Here is an 18,631-nt window from a genome sequence, read left to right as displayed (position 1 = left end):
GTAACAGGACTATATAAAGAAATTATATATAGAAAGAGTTGGGGAGTTGGGGATGACTATTTACCCAGCGCTTAATTATCTTGGGTTTCTTCTCTCTTGGGTTTATTCTCTCCGTTTGGCAAACAGTTGTCGTGACGACATAAGGATGCCATATCCATCAAAGATGTACAATGCTTGCTCTAATGTAATTAGTATAAAACACACAAACAGTTCCTGCATTGTTTCGTTTATTTCCTCTGATCAGACATTGTCTTGTGTGTTGGTTTGGATGGGTACACAACAAGATAGCTACATTATTAACATAACACAAACACACACATACACATGCAAAGAACAGATGGATGGTGTGTCAGTGTGGATAGTGCAACAGGAAAGATAGAACAGATTGTGGATTGTGAATGTTTTGGATATTAAGACGTGATGTATTTGGATGGGAAAATAGACTATTACTTGACTAAAACGTGTTGGAGTGAGTGAGGATGGATGGGGGTGGACAGGTCCAAGTGTGGCTTGTGGCAGAGGTGACTGGTTTGCTTGCAGTGGTTCAGTTCATCTTTATTTTAACTCTGGTGGACCAAGCGGGCCTGCTGGCCTCCTGTCTGTCTCCGGTGTGTCTCCAAGATGGCAGACAGTGTCGCTGCGTCCCTACTGTGACTTGGTACTGTCTCCAGTGTCACTGAGCTTTTCTCGAGATAGACGAACTGTGGGTGGGGTTTTGGGGTAGAGGGGAGGAGAGGGTATTTGGGGTGGGGGTAGAGAGGGTAAGGAGAAGAGGATTGGGATGTCTATTTCTCTCGGGGTGCTGTGTTCTGTGCCTCTGGTCCAGGTCGGTGCGGTTCGGTTCAGGTTCTCCACAGGGTTTGAGGTTGCGTCTTGGTGCCGACTCATGCCTCTCTTCCTCCAGGTCCAGTTTGGTGGGTCTGTCAGTGGGTTGATCATCGGTAATGCCACACATAAACTCTCCATGACTCACTCTTCCTTTCTTCCTCCAGCTCTTTAACCCCCGGTCCTCAACTTGTTCTGCAGACAAAAACAGAGAAGAGAAGTGAGGGAGGAGAGGGGCAAATCAAAAGACAAACAAACAGAAGGATATTACAAGTGTCACACAGGAGACAGAAGACAGAGAGAGGGCCATATTGAGAGAAAAGACTAAGAATACAATAACAGTATAGAAAGGAGGGAGGGAGGGAGGGAGGTAGAGAAAGAACCGGAGGGGCAGTGGATTTGATGTTAGCACGGCCACAAATCCACAGCACAAGCCTCCCTCCCTGTCAATAACCATTTGAACTAGATGATTGCAGCTGATGCCACTGGATGAAAACTGCCTAGGAGGAGAGGTGTGAAAGAGAAAAAGGGTATAGAAGAAGAAAGGAAAGAGAAAAAGAAAGAAAGAACGAAAGAAATCTCTTCTCCCTCACTGACTGACATAATAAAACACATGTAGATTAGATAAATCCATGTCAGAGCCATTCTATGCTGCATTTCTTCAAAAAGATCCATCAGTCTATTTTGCACACTACTTTCCACCCATCAAATGATTATAGAGAAAAACCTCTCTACTGCAGCACTGTCAAATCCAGGTTAGGACCAGGAATACACACACTTCTATGCATAGTGGATGCATAGGGTGAAACCAAAGTCACCAAGTAAGTGCAATAGAATTATCTATTTATTTCAATATGTATACAAAAATAAATGTTGAATTAATCTTGATTCCAGAAGGGGGATACACTTGCTAAACATGATGAAGAGCACTTGTGATTGAAACTGCACGCACGCACGCGCACACACACGCACGCACGCACACACACACACACACACACACACACACACACACACACACACACACACACACACACACACACACACACACACACACACACACACACACACACACAGTATCAATTTTGGAGCTTTCATTTTGAGGCTTGCAAACATTTCACCTTTGTGAAGCCTCAGACAGGGATGTGGCCTGGCCCTTTGAGAGTAAGAAGGGGATGGAAGGGTCAGAGTAAAAAATGAAGTAGAGACGGCAAAGACAGGGAGCAAGAGCCGCTCATGCGGCAAGAATATGGAATGAAGAACCAAGCGGCGGCTGGAGAGATCGGCCTCCGCGATAAACTCCTATTCATGGAGAGAGAGAGAGAGAGAGAGAGAGAGAGAGAGAGAGAGAGAGACTTTATCTGTCCTTGCACTGCCTCTTCCTCACAGTTTGCTATCTGGACCCGTTTAGTGCTGAATGCATTGGAAATGTGACGAGGGATGAAGGGATAGTGGATGGAAGGAGGGAGGGAGGGGTGGAGAAGGAGGGAGGGAGGGGTGGAGAAGGGTGCGGAGCGGGTCTAAATGTTATCACTGACCGTGGCGATAAGAGCGTTAATTATCAGCGACAAAGACTTGGGGAGTGAGATGACGTCTTGGACAATCCTATCTGTCCCATTCATGGCACTGCAGTTTAGTGGCCTTTTAAGTCTTGAGGGGGGGAGGATGGAGATTTTGTTGTTTGAAAATTGTCTGGGAGAGGTTATCAAGTGTCCTTCATAAAGGAGGACAGGGGATGAGCGACGGCTGTTGATGATTTGACCTCCAGACGTCAAAGTCATGACCTTTGACATCTGTCCTCTCTGCAGCTTCCTGCTCGGCTCTGATAAAGCTGTGTAAACACCCTAATCGTGAAACTGCATCAGCTCATATCAACTCTCCCTCCTTCCTTCCCCCTACTTTGTTGGCTGTGTAATTCTGCATATTATTCCTTTAAAGCCTTATCACACAACTGTTTCTTTTTCACCTAATGACTCTAAAAGCAAGTCTTAGTGAGATAAGCGCGTACCAACAGGAGTGTGCTGTGATTGCCGCAGGGTGATAAACACAAGCGGATTACCATATCGTCTCCGCCTTGCTTCCTAACAATTTACATGATCAGAACAGCATGCGGATTGTGAACGTGCCCTTGCAGAGTCTCGATCATAACAGCATGCGGATTGTGAACGTGCCCTTGCAGAGTCTCGATCATAACAGCATGCGGATTGTGAACGTGCCCTCGCAGTCTCGATCAGTACAGCATGCGGATTGTGAACGTGCCCATGCAGAGTCTCGATCAGAACAGCATGCGGATTGTTGAACGTGCCCTCGCAGTCTCGATCAGAACAGCATGCGGATTGTGAACGTGCCCTCGCAGTCTCGATCAGAACAGCATGCGGATTGTGAACGTGCCCTTGCAGAGTCTCGATCATAACAGCATGCGGATTGTGAACGTGCCCTCGCAGAGTCTCAATCATAACAGCATGCGGATTGTGAACGCGCCCTCGCCGAGTCTTGATCATAACAGCATGCGGATTGTGAACGCGCCCTTGCCGAGTCTCGGTCATGACAGCATGCGGATTGTGAACGTGCCCTTGCAGAGTCTCGATTAGGGATGTCGAAAATCATAATTTTTCTTGACCGACAACCGACACTCATTAGCCGACAACTGTCGGTTAACCGAGAAGATTAAAATGCGCTATTTTACTGTCTGTGCCCCATTAAACCATTAGGCTACCAAATGCTTGATTTTTTTTCAGTAGAAAGCGTTTATTTTTACATCTACAAGCAGAAAAAAACACATTAACAAAAGGAGAAGACAAGTTGAACCCTCCAGCCATCTAAACAAAAACATTCCTCCGATAGGCTATACTGCACGCATTGCATATTAAGGACACGTCAATTGACACACAGCCGCCCCGTGAAGTGCTGTTTGAGCGGACGACAGCCCAGGCTGCAGGGCGCACTGACAAAGTGCACATCACTACAGTATCTTCTCTTTTAGCAATAGTCTCACTAATCCCACAGTGGTTTACCTGCTTTTGAGATCAGCAAAAAATAGTTTGCTTCTGTCTCACCCGTTCGCTCTCTCTCTTCACACACGCGGCGAGGGCTGTGCTCTCTGTGCCTGGCAGGGCTCCACAACATTATAAAAATGAGTCCGCACTCCGCACGCAGTCTCTTGTGAAACAATTTATCCGAACTGCCATGTGTTGGACAGTAACGTTAACGTTAATTGATACTTTTCAATCGTCAATTCGACCGCTTCATGTCATTTTTGTAACACGGTAAAAACTACTGCGAGCGTATGCATGCGTGTGCCTGAACATGCACTGCAGAGAGGGAGGGAGAGAGTTGCCAGCCGCAGCAAGCACGCCACGCACACGCACACGCCACGCACATGCAAGATGTGTGTCCCGGCCGTTAGACCGAATGAGACAGTGAAGAAAAAGTAGGCTAATGACAGCACACACGGAGTTAACAAAACTATAGAACATGTATGAGCTGATTGTTTCGCTGGGTGTATAGACCAAATCAGCGGGATGTTTACATTTACTTCCGGGTACCCCTGGGTCCACACATTATAATGGCGGTGAACGGCACAAACTGACGTGTTGAAGACAAAAACAGACAAAGAAGACAAAAATGGTTCGTCCGTGTTGTGTTGTTGTTTAATATCATTCATAACAACACTTTCACTGACGTTAGTGGAGACCAGACTAGCTTATTTACCTGTTGGACCAGACCAGAGTAGACTTGACGCTAAATTAAATTAACGTGGCGTCGGTAGCTCTGTCTGTAACGTTAACGAGTCTGCTCTCGCCGAGAAGAGCCTGGTGACGCGAGGTTACGAGTCTGCAAAAAAACAGCGAGTTTGACAGACAAACAAACATTATTAGCTAGCTAACACTACATAAAACAAACACAGAAGAAAGGCTAGATACGTCGGACAAGCATGTTTACCAACCGTTTAACCATTTAAATTGAAAGTAGTCGGCCGAAAACAACGAGAGGGTTTGACAGCATTTATTTGACAACACGCACATTTAAACCTGCCGCCTTCCCCAAGTGGTACCCGGAAGTAAATTTGTTTACATGGTGACGTCACGGTGATTTGGTCTATTACTCATTCTGAAGTGGTCACAGAGCACATCTGAGCTGTGTGCTCTCAGACAGGAGCAGCAGAGGGGCGGGGCAGTCAGTGCGCTCACTTCACTGTGACTCTGTGTGGCTGCAGCAGGTGTTCAGCTGTGTGTGTGCTTCGCTGCGGAATGCGTTTGATCAGACATCAGGTAGATAAAATCAACATGAACCATGTGTTTATTTCCAAATCTAGCTTGATTAATACTTGCCCCATCATTTAATATACTTATGTTACATTGCTGACCACGAAGGAGGGGGGGGAATTGCCACATTGGCAACACTGTTATATGCAAATTAACATGGAAATTGACCGTTTAACCGACATGCTTAACCGACCAAAGACGTTCTCGGCGGTTAACCGGTTAACGGTTAACCGTCGACATCCCTAGTCTCGATCAGAACAGCATGCAGATTGTGAACGTGGCCTTGCCGAGTTTCAATCATAACAGCATGCGGCTTGTGAATGCGCCCTTGCTGAGTCTCGATCATAACAGCATGCGGATTGTGAACGTGGCCTTGCCGAGTCTCAATCATAACAGCATGCGGATTGTGAACTTGGCCTTGCCGAGTCTCAATCATAACAGCATGCGGATTGTGAACTTGGCCTTGCCGAGTCCCAATCATAACAGCATGCGGATTGTGAACGCGCCCTCGCTGAGTCTCGATCATAACAGCATGCGGATTGTGAACACGCCCTCCCCGAGTCTTGATCATAACAGCATGCAGATTGTGAACACGCCCTCCCCGGGTCTCGATCATAACAGCATGCAGATTGTGAACGCGCCCTCCCCGAGTCTCGATCAGAACAGCATGCGGTTTGTGAACGCGCCCTCGCTGAGTCTCGATCAGAACAGCATGCGGTTTGTGAACGCGCCCTCGCTGAGTCTCGATCAGAACAGCATGCGGATTGTGAACGCGCCCTCGCCGACTCTCGACGAGGCTACAGATAGCTCTTTCTAGCACAGACACACAGAAATACACCCACACATCCGCACAATGAATAAAACATAGTGCCATTTACATGACATATAGCTTAAAATCTGGCTGCATCTGACTTTTAGATCTAATACTAATACCCGCGAGAGTGAGCGAGCGTCGCAGAACTCAGTTTTCCCCCGTTTCCAGCAAAACAATGCAATTGTGGAAAAAATCTAATAGAAAAGCTCTATGAATGTAAATTGGGCCTTTTTGGGGGTATTGTATATTGCATATTGCAAAGTGCGAGAGCGGGAGTCAAGTTAATATCAACCTGAGTGACATTACTATTAGCATATGTGACCGTGGGAGACAAAGGACAACAAAAAAAACATTTGCACTTGGCAATGAAGGGAAAGAGCGGTCGGGGGGGGAGGGACAATGCCATCCAACTAGCAGCGGCTAGTCCCTTGGTCTTATTACATTAAAACACACACTCAGACAGTCAGGGGAACGCCTGTGTCAGCAGGTATTATGGAGATAGACCGTAAGGTTTAAACTGCCTATTTAGACTGAGCTTCATGCAGGCGCCAGTAGCCCAGAGGAAATTATATTCTCCTGGCTAAAAGCGAGGAGCCGGCGCATGTAAATGGAAGCAAGCCTGTACATGTGTGTAGTCTGCGTGTGTGTGTGTGTGTGTGTGTGTGTGTGTGTGTGTGTACTTTAGCAATTCATTTAGGCATTTAAAAATGGAATATCTCCTCTACCGTTGCCACGCCAGTGTCCATATCCATAAGACCAATGACAAACTACTATGTCTGCTCTGGCTGACACATACACATGTAGAGGACACATCTATTCAACTGAAAGCTACACTACGGGAAATGCTACCACTTACATATCTGTTGTCCATGGTAGTGAATGCACATAATATGTGCATTCATGCATATTTCTTTTTGGACTGGAAAGAGGGTGTTATTTTTGGAGAGGTTTTTAAGATTTGAGTTCATGTACATTCTCAAGTGCAAAGAATACAGTTGTGCACAACATGTGCAATACACATACACATACTATTTGTATACAAAGGAAGTATAAAAAAGAGGCTATAAACACTTTTTAATGAACAGCTGGTAGAGGTGCAGCAGATTATGATGAAGCAAGATGTGACAGATGATAACGGAGGACACAAATAGCTCAATTCATCCAACAAATGCACACACCTGCTTGGCATTGTTGACACACTGCAGGTATTGGGCTGCTATGTTGGAGCAGTGAAGGGTCTGGCCAGTGTTTTCTCTGTAGCACTTGAGGATCTGGCCCTGCAGGTCTGCACACACAGGATATACCTCATACCGCCTGGAGAGAGGGGAGAGAGAGAGAGAGAGAGAGGATATGCAGGGGAGAATTAGGGTGAAAGAGAGGGAGGTGATAAAGGTGGAGAAACAGAAGGAGACAAACATTATGGCTTTGTAACATATTAAGCATATTGGTGGACATTTTTATGCCAAGATCCACTGAGCTATACAAGACTCGAATGTCTCTACTCCCCCTCCCTTTTTCCATCTGAGCCCAGTACTCTCACTTCCACCACTACTGACAATCCAGTCCCAAGCTGGGATCAGTGCTGGTGTATTTGCTGGGCGGAGGTCAAAGGGCAATCCACCCTCCACAGCCTGTCGTGATGACCATGCCGATGCGTCTGTTACAATTCCTGAACACGTCGATGAGAGAGGCCAGGGGGATCTCTATGAGGACAATGAGAGCCGTCGAATAAAGCTTCCAACATTGGCTTCATCCCCACAGAAATGGCAGATCTATCAGTGCTCTGTGATTGGACGTCTGTAATGGAGAAAAAGCTAACTGGGCAGATCAATGTCTGATGCGGAGCAAAATAAGAAAATCGTGTCATTTTAATCTAGACGAGCAAACAGCCTTCATTGTCCCAGTGTGATGATGATGATGATGACAACAAAGGTTAAAATGATTATCAAGCCAATTACACTCTCCTGCTAAATCGGACCCATTCCTTTGTGTCTTACCACTGAAACTCCTTTAAGAAAGCTCCCATGAGCCTCAGGGAAGACTGTATTGATTATTCTACAGGGTGCGAGTGAATCCATATTGATTCAGAATGGCTCCCTATAGGTGCCCGATGGTATCAACAATTCACATACTGGGTAGCTGTCACCTTGGGTTGGTCTAAGTGGCTATTTCAGTCTCTTAGCATCCACGAGGCAGTTGTGGACTCTGAATGCTAATGTGCCTGGTTATAGGCTACACATCACTAGCCTAGCATGCTAAAGTTTGCCCTCAAGCTCTGCTACAGCCTTAGTGCCGCAGTGCTAGCTCGTATGACACAGATGCTAGAATAGCTAATGGTAGATGCTGCACTAACCCTCAGTGTGTCTTTCGTTATGTGTATTCCAGAGAGTTTGCCTCTTTTTGCCGACCTCAGCAGTGGGCTGTATCACCAGGCCCCAGTGCTAACTGCTATTGTCAGTCCCTTCACACACACCATAAAAATCCATAAAGACGAGGCTTGCACATGCTAGGGCTATTATGCTAATGGTAGTGTCATCCTTTGGTTCACACCAGTGCTCAGGACACTGAGTGTGCCTCACTAAACACGCCTAAATGGGGCTGAGTGTGAATTTGCATGTGTGTGTGTGTGTGTGTGTGTGTGAGAGAGAGGTTTTGCCCCTGTCAGCAACTCTGTAAATCTCTGAGGGATATTGGGGGTGCAGCTGAGCCCCTCTAGTCAGAATCAGATGTTTGATTTGCCCCCTGGAGTGAGAAATCACCCTCCTGTTGGTTATAAAGCAGGGGATTGGTCGCACGGGTCATTACCCAGGGTGCAATGCAGCAGGAAGCTGGTGCAGTGGAGATGTGTGCATATGTGCATCACCACATGGTCATTTTGTTAATCCACGGGGATGCCTTGGCAGTGCAGGCCAGTAACAATTTGTGACAAGATGAGAGGCACTTTCCCTGCCCTTTACAACTTCCATCGCAGAGCAACACACTTTTCCATAATCACAATGTTGTGCCAATTTCTGAAATACTATGGTTTTGCCATTTCAAATGTACAGTTACAATTCTTTTCTCTGTTGTGTTTAAACATTGGCTGATTCCAGCGTAGTCCGGGCTATTTACACATTAAACCCAAATTTGTGCCACTTGCTTTGAGTACAGACTGGAACATTATGGTGTGTTGGGAGCGGAGGAGCTCACCGGGAAGAGATCCAGTCATTTGCCTGAAGGCATGACAAGGCCATTGCTCTGCGTCAGGGTATTGAACGATGACAGCGGCGCTAGCAGAAATCGTTGCCACCCCCTTCCTATGGATCATGGCGTTCATTCATTACGGTGCGTATGGGCATCTACAGGGACGGGAGGAGCCACATACACCCGCTAATTACTTTCTTAAGCGTAAGCGTTAATGCCAGGTGCATCCTGCTGATACAACCCACAGTGTTTATCACCAGTAATGGCCTCTGAGAGAGAGAGAGAGAGAGAAAGACAGAGGGAGAAAGAAAGAGAAATGGATGGGAGAGAAGAGCATTCCTTGATGAGGAACTAGTCAATGGTACTTTTATTTCCGCTTGTTCTCCGGTTCCCTCTGTAGGGAAGGGGCTGAGACAGTGGTTCCCTCTGTAGGGAACGGGCTGAGGCAGTGGTTCCCTCTGTAGGGAAGGGGCTGAGACAGTGGTTCCCTCTGTAGGGAACGGGCTGAGACAGTGGTTCCCTCTGTAGGGAAGGGGCTGAGGCAGTGGTTCCCTCTGTAGGGAACGGGCTGAGACAGAGACAGTGGTTCCCTCTGTAGGGAAGGGGCTGAGGCAGTGGTTCCCTCTGTAGGGAAGGGGCTGAGGCAGTGGTTCCCTCTGTAGGGAAGGGGCTGAGGCAGTGGTTCCCTCTGTAGGGAAGGGGCTGAGGCAGTGGTTCCCTCTGTAGGGAAGGGGCTGAAGCAGTGGTTCCCTCTGTAGGGAAGGGGCTGAGGCAGTGGTTCCCTCTGTAGGGAAGGGGCTGAGACAGTGGTTCCCTCTGTAGGGAAGGGGCTGAGGCAGTGGTTCCCTCTGTAGGGAAGGGGCTGAGACAGTGGTTCCCTCTGTAGGGAAGGGGCTGAGACAGTGGTTCCCTCTGTAGGGAAGGGGCTGAGACAGTGGTTCCCTCTGTAGGGAAGGGGCTGAGACAGTGGTTCCCTCTGTAGGGAAGGGGCTGAGGCAGTGGTTCCCTCTGTAGGGAAGGGGCTGAGGCAGTGGTTCCCTCTGTAGGGAAGGGGCTGAGGCAGTGGTTCCCTCTGTAGGGAAGGGGCTGAGGCAGTGGTTCCCTCTGTAGGGAACGGGCTGAGACAGTGGTTGAGTTAATCACGGGGACAATAACCCTGTCACACACACTCGGCGGTGGCACGTAGCATCCTCCATCATCCATCATTAAGATTAACATTAAGCTCCCACCGCCAACCACACATACTGTAGCTGGTAAGGAAAGACTAGCTCTCCTCCCTCCCTCCCTCCCTCCCTCCCTCCCTCCCTGCCTGCCTCCTCAATTTTACATTAACCCCCCCATGTAATTTACTATATATGACGGCTATGGGGCTATAACAGTATGGTGAGCAGATACAGGAAAGATACTCTGTAATGAATGTTACCACCTGGGGTGCAGAGAGGGGTAAGGCCACCAAAAGGGTGTACTCTCGCTTTTATCTGTGAAATGGAATTCACTCACATTTTTAAGCAGATACAACTGTTAATAATATAAATACGAAATCAAGACAGGTATTATTGCATTTAATATCATGTAAGTTGATTGAAAATAATTATGGTATTTTCAAGAAAATATAAATCATATATATTTAAGATTAAGATTAGCGATAATCTTTATGCAAGTCAGAGGAGACTTTGCAGTACTGTATTTCAATTTGCACTGACAACAACTCCATACCTAGCCACAGCGAAGCATTTTACAAGCAAGACGAAGATAAGGATGTTCATGTTGAACTCCATATCAAGACTGAAACACAGTCCATTCTTCCACTGTGGGAACCATAGAGTACAATGACAAATACAGTCTAAAAACAACTAGGAATCATCCAGTTCCCATGTAACCTGAGTAGTAAGGCATTCGTAAACAGGGACGCTCACTCAGTCTTAGTCCCAAAGGGAGTCAAAAACCTCTTTTTTAACTGCTGTTAAATGATCTACAGTATGGGAAATAAGAAGATTGGGGGGAACTTGACATTTTTCACCCCTGGTTGGTTCTGAATGTGAGATCAGAGTTGTGCTTAATTGGTTAATGATCTTTTTGGGTGAGATACCAGTAAGAGCGGATCAGTCGTGGTTTTACAATGCTCTTTGTTCAGGTCTGAATGGAGACAGTGCTGCTCTTCACCTGTCCTTCATACAGCTGTCACACACACATCGCTCCACAGACACACACAGACACACACACACGCACACGCACACACACACACACGCTCATCAATCACACACACGCATACACGCTCATATAGTACAGTAGTATAAATGTTCACACATGCACAAATCAAATGATTTTTCTTCAGGATATATAGGTAATATAACCAGTCGCTGCCACTCAAAGTCCCCACCACTACCCCCTTCTCTCTCACTCCCTCTTTATCTCACCATCTCTCTCTTTCCCTCCCTTCCTGACCCAAGAGGCTCATGGGATATTTAATGAAATTTCACATAGTGGGAGACACTGAAACAAATAGAGACATCTACCGAGATACAGTTGGTTATTTGTGTGTGTGTGTGCGTGCGTGCGTGCGTGCGTGTGTGTGTGTGTGTGTGTGTGTGTGTGTGTACTGCACCCCTGTACCCCGGGGGACAATAAATCTCAACAGCCATATAGGGGTCTCACATCGTGCCATCAGTAGCAGTAAAGGTCTCTATACCAACACCCCCCACCCCCTCCCCAAGTCCCCATTGCCTTGATCCACCGATAGGAGCAGCAATGAAAGGGAGGAGTGAGGTTGGTTAAGATATATATATCTACAGTATAGTTTCTAGGCTCTGCCTCATAAATCACAGAGGGAGAGATAGAGAGAGAGAGAAGAAAAGAGGGAGGGGGAAAGATATGACAGAGGGAGAGAGGGGCACTGCATTGAGATGAGATGTTTTATCAGAGAAATGGAGACAGAGACGTGCGCATGTTGAAGTTATATGAGCATTTTAAGATCCTACGATGGTGCACCTGTAGACACATGTAGCCAAGAGACAGAGGACGCAAAAGGGAGAGACGTGGGGGAGGGAGGGTGCAGGGGTAAGACGGGCTATGCAGGGAGAATAATGAGGGGGAACAGGCAGAGGAGGAGACAGTAGGACAAGCAGAGGGAGATGTCCACCTATACACCAGGAGCAGGCAGAGGAGGAGACAGTAGGACAAGCAGAGGGAGACGTCCACCTATACATGAGGAGCAGGTAGAGGAGGAGAGAGTAGGACAAGCAGAGGGAGGCGTCCACCTATACACCAGGAGCAGGTAGAGGAGGAGACAGTAAGACAAGCAGAGGGAGACGTCCACCTATACACCAGGAGCAGGTAGAGGAGGAGAGAGTAGGACAAGCAGAGGGAGACGTCCACCTATACACCAGGAGCAGGCAGAGGAGGAGACAGTAGGACAAGCAGAGGGAGGCGTCCACCTATACACGAGGAGCAGGCAGAGGAGGAGACAGTAGGACAAGCAGAGGGAGACGTCCACCTATACACCAGGAGCAGGCAGAGGAGGAGACAGTAGGACAAGCAGAGGGAGGCGTCCACCTATACACGAGGAGCAGGTAGAGGAGGAGAGAGTAGGACAAGCAGAGGGAGACATCCACCTATACACGAGGAGCAGGTAGAGGAGGAGACAGTAGGACAAGCAGAGGGAGGCGTCCACCTATACACGAGGAGCAGGTAGAGGAGGAGAGAGTAGGACAAGCAGAGGGAGACATCCACCTATACACGAGGAGCAGGTAGAGGAGGAGACAGTAGGACAAGCAGAGGGAGACCGTCCACCTATACACCAGGAGCAGGTAGAGGAGGAGACAGTAGGACAAGCAGAGGGAGACATCCACCTATACACGAGGAGCAGGTAGAGGAGGAGACAGTAGGACAAGCAGAGGGAGACGTCCACCTATACACAAGGAGCAGGCAGAGGAGGAGACAGTAGGACAAGCAGAGGGAGACATCCACCTATACACGAGGAGCAGGTAGAGGAGGAGACAGTAGGACAAGCAGAGGGAGACGGTCCACCTATACACCAGGAGCAGGTAGAGGAGGAGACAGTAGGACAAGCAGAGGGAGACGGTCCACCTATACACCAGGAGCAGGTAGAGGAGGAGACAGTAGGACAAGCAGAGGGAGACGGTCCACCTATACACGAGGAGCAGGCAGAGGAGGAGACAGTAGGACAAGCAGAGGGAGACGGTCCACCTATACACCAGGAGCAGGTAGAGGAGGAGACAGTAGGACAAGCAGAGGGAGACGGTCCACCTATACACGAGGAGCAGGCAGAGGAGGAGACAGTAGGACAAGCAGAGGGAGACGGTCCACCTATACACCAGGAGCAGGCAGAGGAGGAGACAGTAGGACAAGCAGAGGGAGACGGTCCACCTATACACGAGGAGCAGGTAGAGGAGGAGACAGTAGGACAAGCAGAGGGAGACGGTCCACCTATACACAAGGCGTTGCTCTCTGCTGACTTGCTTTGTGAAAGTCTTCCTATAGGAGAGAGCATAAATAGATAGAGGGTGAAAGGAGGGGCGGAGAAGGTAGGAGAGGAGAGGATGAACGTGTCCCATTTAACATGTAATAAAGCAGAACAGATTACCTGCTCGGCCCTTCTCACCGTCTGTCTGTCTCCCTCTCCTCAAGGTGTCCCTATATCATCTAATACAATACAAGCCCTTCTTTCAAGCCTTCCACTGCACAAGTCAGCAATGCTGATAGAGGGAAAGCAGCCTGATGGCTTTGTATGGCTACTGCTACATTTTTCAAAGACCATATTGACTGTAAGCTGGGGACCTACTGAGATCGATGTTGGGATCTTCATACAATATGCATGTGCCGTTACCATAGGACTTTGTGGGGCACAATATCACTCCATTTTTCAAACAAACATATATTGACCATGACTAACATCTGCTGTAACACTGACAGCCATGTAGAGCTATGTGCTCAAATGATGTCCATAGATCTCTGTTAAGGATACGCCATGCTTCAATCGTTGAACACTGTGAGACACATCTGGCAACGTGTACGTTCATCTGTCATAATTCCACGTTCGATATTACTCTGAACAAAGAAAAAGTTAACCAAGAGATGCACATACACACACAGATGCCAAAACAGATACATGTAGACATGCATACATACACACCCGCACAGACACCCCCCTCCCCGGCCACACACACACAGACAGACAGACAGACAGACAGACAGACAGAGACAGACACACAGACACAGACACAGACACACACACACACACGCACGCACACACACACACACACACACACACACACACACACACACACACACACACACACACACACACACACACACACACACACACACACACAGGCATAGGAAGCAGGGGCAACACAGGGGACATGTTCCTTCCAATACTGAAAAGCATTTAATTGTCCCCTGCAAAGAAATTAACTGCTCATTACTGTACATGCCTAAGCTTAGAGGTCACTAATTCCTCATTTGACTTTTATTGTGAAAGACTTTAGCTCTAATTGAAGTAAGAGTACTGCCTCCTTCCTCTGACATGTTTAGACCATATTAGTGGTAATAAATTAGCGTTGGACCAGCCAGTGGTAATGAGCAGGTTATGGAAAACCATGCAAAACAAGATCATTTTTTTGTGTTTTTTAGAAGAGTGCAAAAAACGTAATAAGAAGCTGAATGTTAACGATCAACATTACGTTTTTCCCTGGCAATAGTGTGAGTAGGAGTCAAACTAGTCTCGGCTCCCAGACGTTTGGTGAGCTGCGCCACCAAACGTCTGGGAATTTCACTGTCAGAAACTGTCTGTCCGAGCCCGGCGAGAACGGCCGGCAGCAGACACGCCTACATTTATTATTAGAATTTTATTTGGTAGCGGCAATGCCATTTATCATAGTCCTAACACAGAGCATGAAGCTGATATGCTCCAAACAAAATTTATAGCTGTTGTTTATTTTACAATAATGTTTCCTACCCAGAAGTGGTCTGCTTGCTACTGTGAGTCATCAGCAGGCTCTGTAACGTTAGCCTCGGGAGTCGGGCTTATCGCTGGGGGAAAGACCTCTAGCCGCCGGGGCCGGATGAAACACGTCATATTAACAGGTTATGTTTGTTTCTAAGTGATTAATATGTTTCTCCGCAAACGCGGCGATGTTTTGCGAGACACTGGTTCTGCATGAGCGTCACTGCCCCCAGAAAGCAGGCCCGCCCAAAACACTCATGATTGGTTCTCCGATGCAAGGCTTCCAACAGCGCCACCTAACGTTATGCAAAGATTTAAATAGTAATATTCTCAGTCTTACAGGAGTGAAACGGATTAAGACTGAGGGCTGAGTCTAGAGTCAAACAAGTAACACTGCCAGACCATCTGTATTGTCCATCTTTCTTCACACTTTAGCACTAGCTTAGTTTGGCTAGCCACATCACCCACATATGCAGTAGAAACACTGTATGTCAAGTGAACTAGCTATTGCTAAAGTTAGTCTCGTCTTCAATGTCAATCATCTTCCACCTCCAAGAGCTAGAATGAATGTTATGCGTTGGCTAATTGCAGGACAGAGACAGTTTCCTCCTCACCCCAATGAAACTAGAGTTGGACCAAGACAGGGAAAAAGTATAAATAAAGACATCAGGTAAACTAGTGTGATCAAAATGTATATAATTCTACCAAGTTTCTATTAAAAGTGATCCAACTTGATCAGATTTCTCTCTCTTTCTCTCTCTCTCACACACACACACACACACACACACACACACACACACACACACACACACGCATATGCAGGCAGCCAATGTTTGTTTCCTTCAATAACTAACTCCTTCCTATGCCCTTGTATACACAAAACAAAAGACCTATACACAAATGTATACAATACAAAAAAAACATACACATACACATACATACACACACACACACAGACACGCACAGACAAACAACACATAGCTACATCGATAGATAGTATGGATTAGCCAAGCCTACCACCAGATTAAGTTCCAAATCACTACATTGTCTATTTATCATCATTTGGGTCCACTTAGGGGTTAATAGGGTTAAGGGTTGGACGGCGGTTCCCCCTTAAAAAGCCCTCATGTTTTCTCTAGTTAAGACAGGCGTCAGTACCGAGGGGGGCAAATAAATACAAATGATCCACTTAAGGAGAAAAATGAGACACATTTCGCTCATGCCGCTTCTTAAAAGTAGACCTGAGTGACCCCCCGCAGTGAAACCCATCAGCATAGATAAAAGATGGAATGAGAGAGAGGGAGGATGGGGCAGAAAGAGATAAAGTATCAAGGATGGCGTGAGACAAAGGACTGTAAGAGGAGAGAGAGAGAGAGACACACACACACACACACACACACACACACACACACACACACACACACACACACACACACACACACACAGATTGAGTGGGTGAGAGAGGCAGACAAATACAGAGAATGAGAAAAGGAAGTGAGTGAGAGAATGGAAAATAAAGACAGAAAACACTGGTCCTAAGTGAGCAGCGAGGGAGACCAAGGGAGTGTGTGTCCTCGCTGACCCGTCTTCACACACACTCACACAAGGCTTTTCGGGTGGGTCTCTGTGGCCTCAAACAGAACAAACAATTTTTTTTTCTTTTTTTGATCAAGTTTTTTCGTATTTTCCTATGATTTTACTCCCCAATTGTACATGTCCAATTCACCCTGCTGTCCCGGTCGTTGCTCCACCCCTTCTGCCGATCTGGGGAGAATCCATGCACATGCTTCCTCCGATACATGTGCAGTCGCCAGCCGCTTCTTTTCACCTGACAGCGAGAATTTTCAACGGCAGCATGTAGCGCATGGGAGGGTCACGCTAATCCCCCCAGTTCCCCTCCCCCTGAACCGGCGCCCCGACCGACGGGGGAGAGCGCTGCCTCTCAACTAGGCGGCAGCGCTACCCTTGGTGTGGCGCCACCTTGCGCTGTGATCAAAGTTCAAATTAACGAATTAATAAACTTTGACCTACTTACCGCTGACCTTTCTCCGCTCTACCTCACGGCAAGAGAAGAGATGGTTTATCATGTGAAGGCAGCTTTATGCCTGTATGGACGCCCAACCAAGCAGGAGGTAATACAGAGGCTCGAACCTGTGACCCTCTGCACTACGTGGACGCTCCAACAGCAGAATCTCCTGAGGTAAACCCAGAAAATTACACATCCTATATATTTTTGAAACATACATTGACTTTTGGCAGCTGAAAGAGGTACATTGGTTCAGTACTAGGGATCAATATTTGAGACGTGCCATGCCTTGCAAGCATGCAAGGTTGATAAAAAAGTGGGGTGCTTTGTGGTTGTCAAAGGCACATACAGTACCATGCAGTCTGGACATCACAAGCTGTTGCTGCCTGTTAGCCTGGGTAAACCCAGCCTCCACGTGACCTCTATGTACTATCAGTCACCAAACTTACGTTACAGGCATAGTCTGTGACGTCACGTTGAAGGTTGGGTTCACCCAGGCTAGCTGCATGTCAGTTAATTTCTCCCCCATCATGTATCTCTGCTGTATACTATATTAAAAGAAAAACAGGCAACACTTTATATTATTCCTCCTGAAACCATCCTCTGAAGCGTCATTTCACCCCACCCACCTCCCCAGTCCACCACCAACAAGTCTTGACTCCGGGGGGGGGGGGATTCTCTCTTCTAGCCCAATTAGATGCCGCCCTCTCACCTAAAGAGGAGCACCATCTTACAAGGGAGTCATACGCTTAAGTACTTGTCATGCACGCCATTTGCTAAATAAAGTCTCTTGTTAAACCTGCATGTAAATCCACTGCCTATTTAACGTCTATTTAACTCAGTCTGTAAATCTCATGTAAATCCAACGGAAATTCATATTTATCATCCACAGAACACTTCACCACTCATGTACATATTGTATATATTGACTCGATTTGATTCGATTTGATTGCACTTGCAACTTTGCGATTGCCTTTAGTTATCTTCCTACTTCTTATCCCTGTATATTGATGTGACCGCTACGCTGCATACAGACACTAAGACAAATTCCTCGTATGTAACTTGCATACTGTGGCAATAAAAGTGATTCTGATTCTGATTCTGATTCTTACCGACCGGTATCTCATGATTGAAGTATACATCACATCGCTTATATTTTGACATTCTGAGTGAGAGCAGAATTAGCTCAAGAGTTTGATGTATAATATATGCATGTCGTGTTAAAGTTGTGTGAACTGTGACCGTGTTTTTTAAATTGTAAACACGGTCAGTCGGCTAGAGTCAGATGCTCAAACTCAGGCTCCATAGGGTTTAATTGCCGTTGCCACCCAGTGACGTGGTTTGTTTACCAAAATGCTGCCCGGCTGATCCTTCGTATAGACCGCATGTTGTGTATATTTGATCCTTTTTCTTAACTCAAGTTACATATATATATATATATATATATGTTCTATTTGTGTTTTTGTATTTCTAGTTATTTATCATTATTAAATTCCTAGTGATGTTTACTGTTTCATTGCATTGATGTCAGTTTGGACTATAAAGTTTATTGATAA

At 46.8% G+C, this 18,631-nt stretch overlaps 1 protein-coding gene across 1 annotated transcript in view; it reads right to left on the bottom strand.

Moving 5' to 3' along the window:
* Positions 1-218: 218 nt before the first annotated feature.
* The window catches only part of chchd3a (coiled-coil-helix-coiled-coil-helix domain containing 3a), a 200,953-nt gene continuing 182,540 nt past the window's right edge, over positions 219-18,631 (bottom strand). Inside the window, exons 8-9 of the mRNA XM_083632344.1 lie at positions 7,080-7,215; positions 219-1,020 (exon numbers count right to left, since the gene is read on the bottom strand). Coding sequence (XP_083488470.1) covers positions 997-1,020; positions 7,080-7,215 — 160 coding nt within the window. The 3' untranslated portion in view covers positions 219-996. The remainder of the gene's footprint in view (positions 1,021-7,079; positions 7,216-18,631) is intronic.

This window comes from Poromitra crassiceps (assembly GCF_964638095.1).
Source record: "Poromitra crassiceps genome assembly, chromosome: 2".
In the NCBI taxonomy this organism is placed as follows: domain Eukaryota; kingdom Metazoa; phylum Chordata; class Actinopteri; order Beryciformes; family Melamphaidae; genus Poromitra; species Poromitra crassiceps.
The sequence above is the reverse complement of the archived record's forward strand: the minus strand, read 5'-3'. Positions and strand labels throughout refer to the sequence as shown.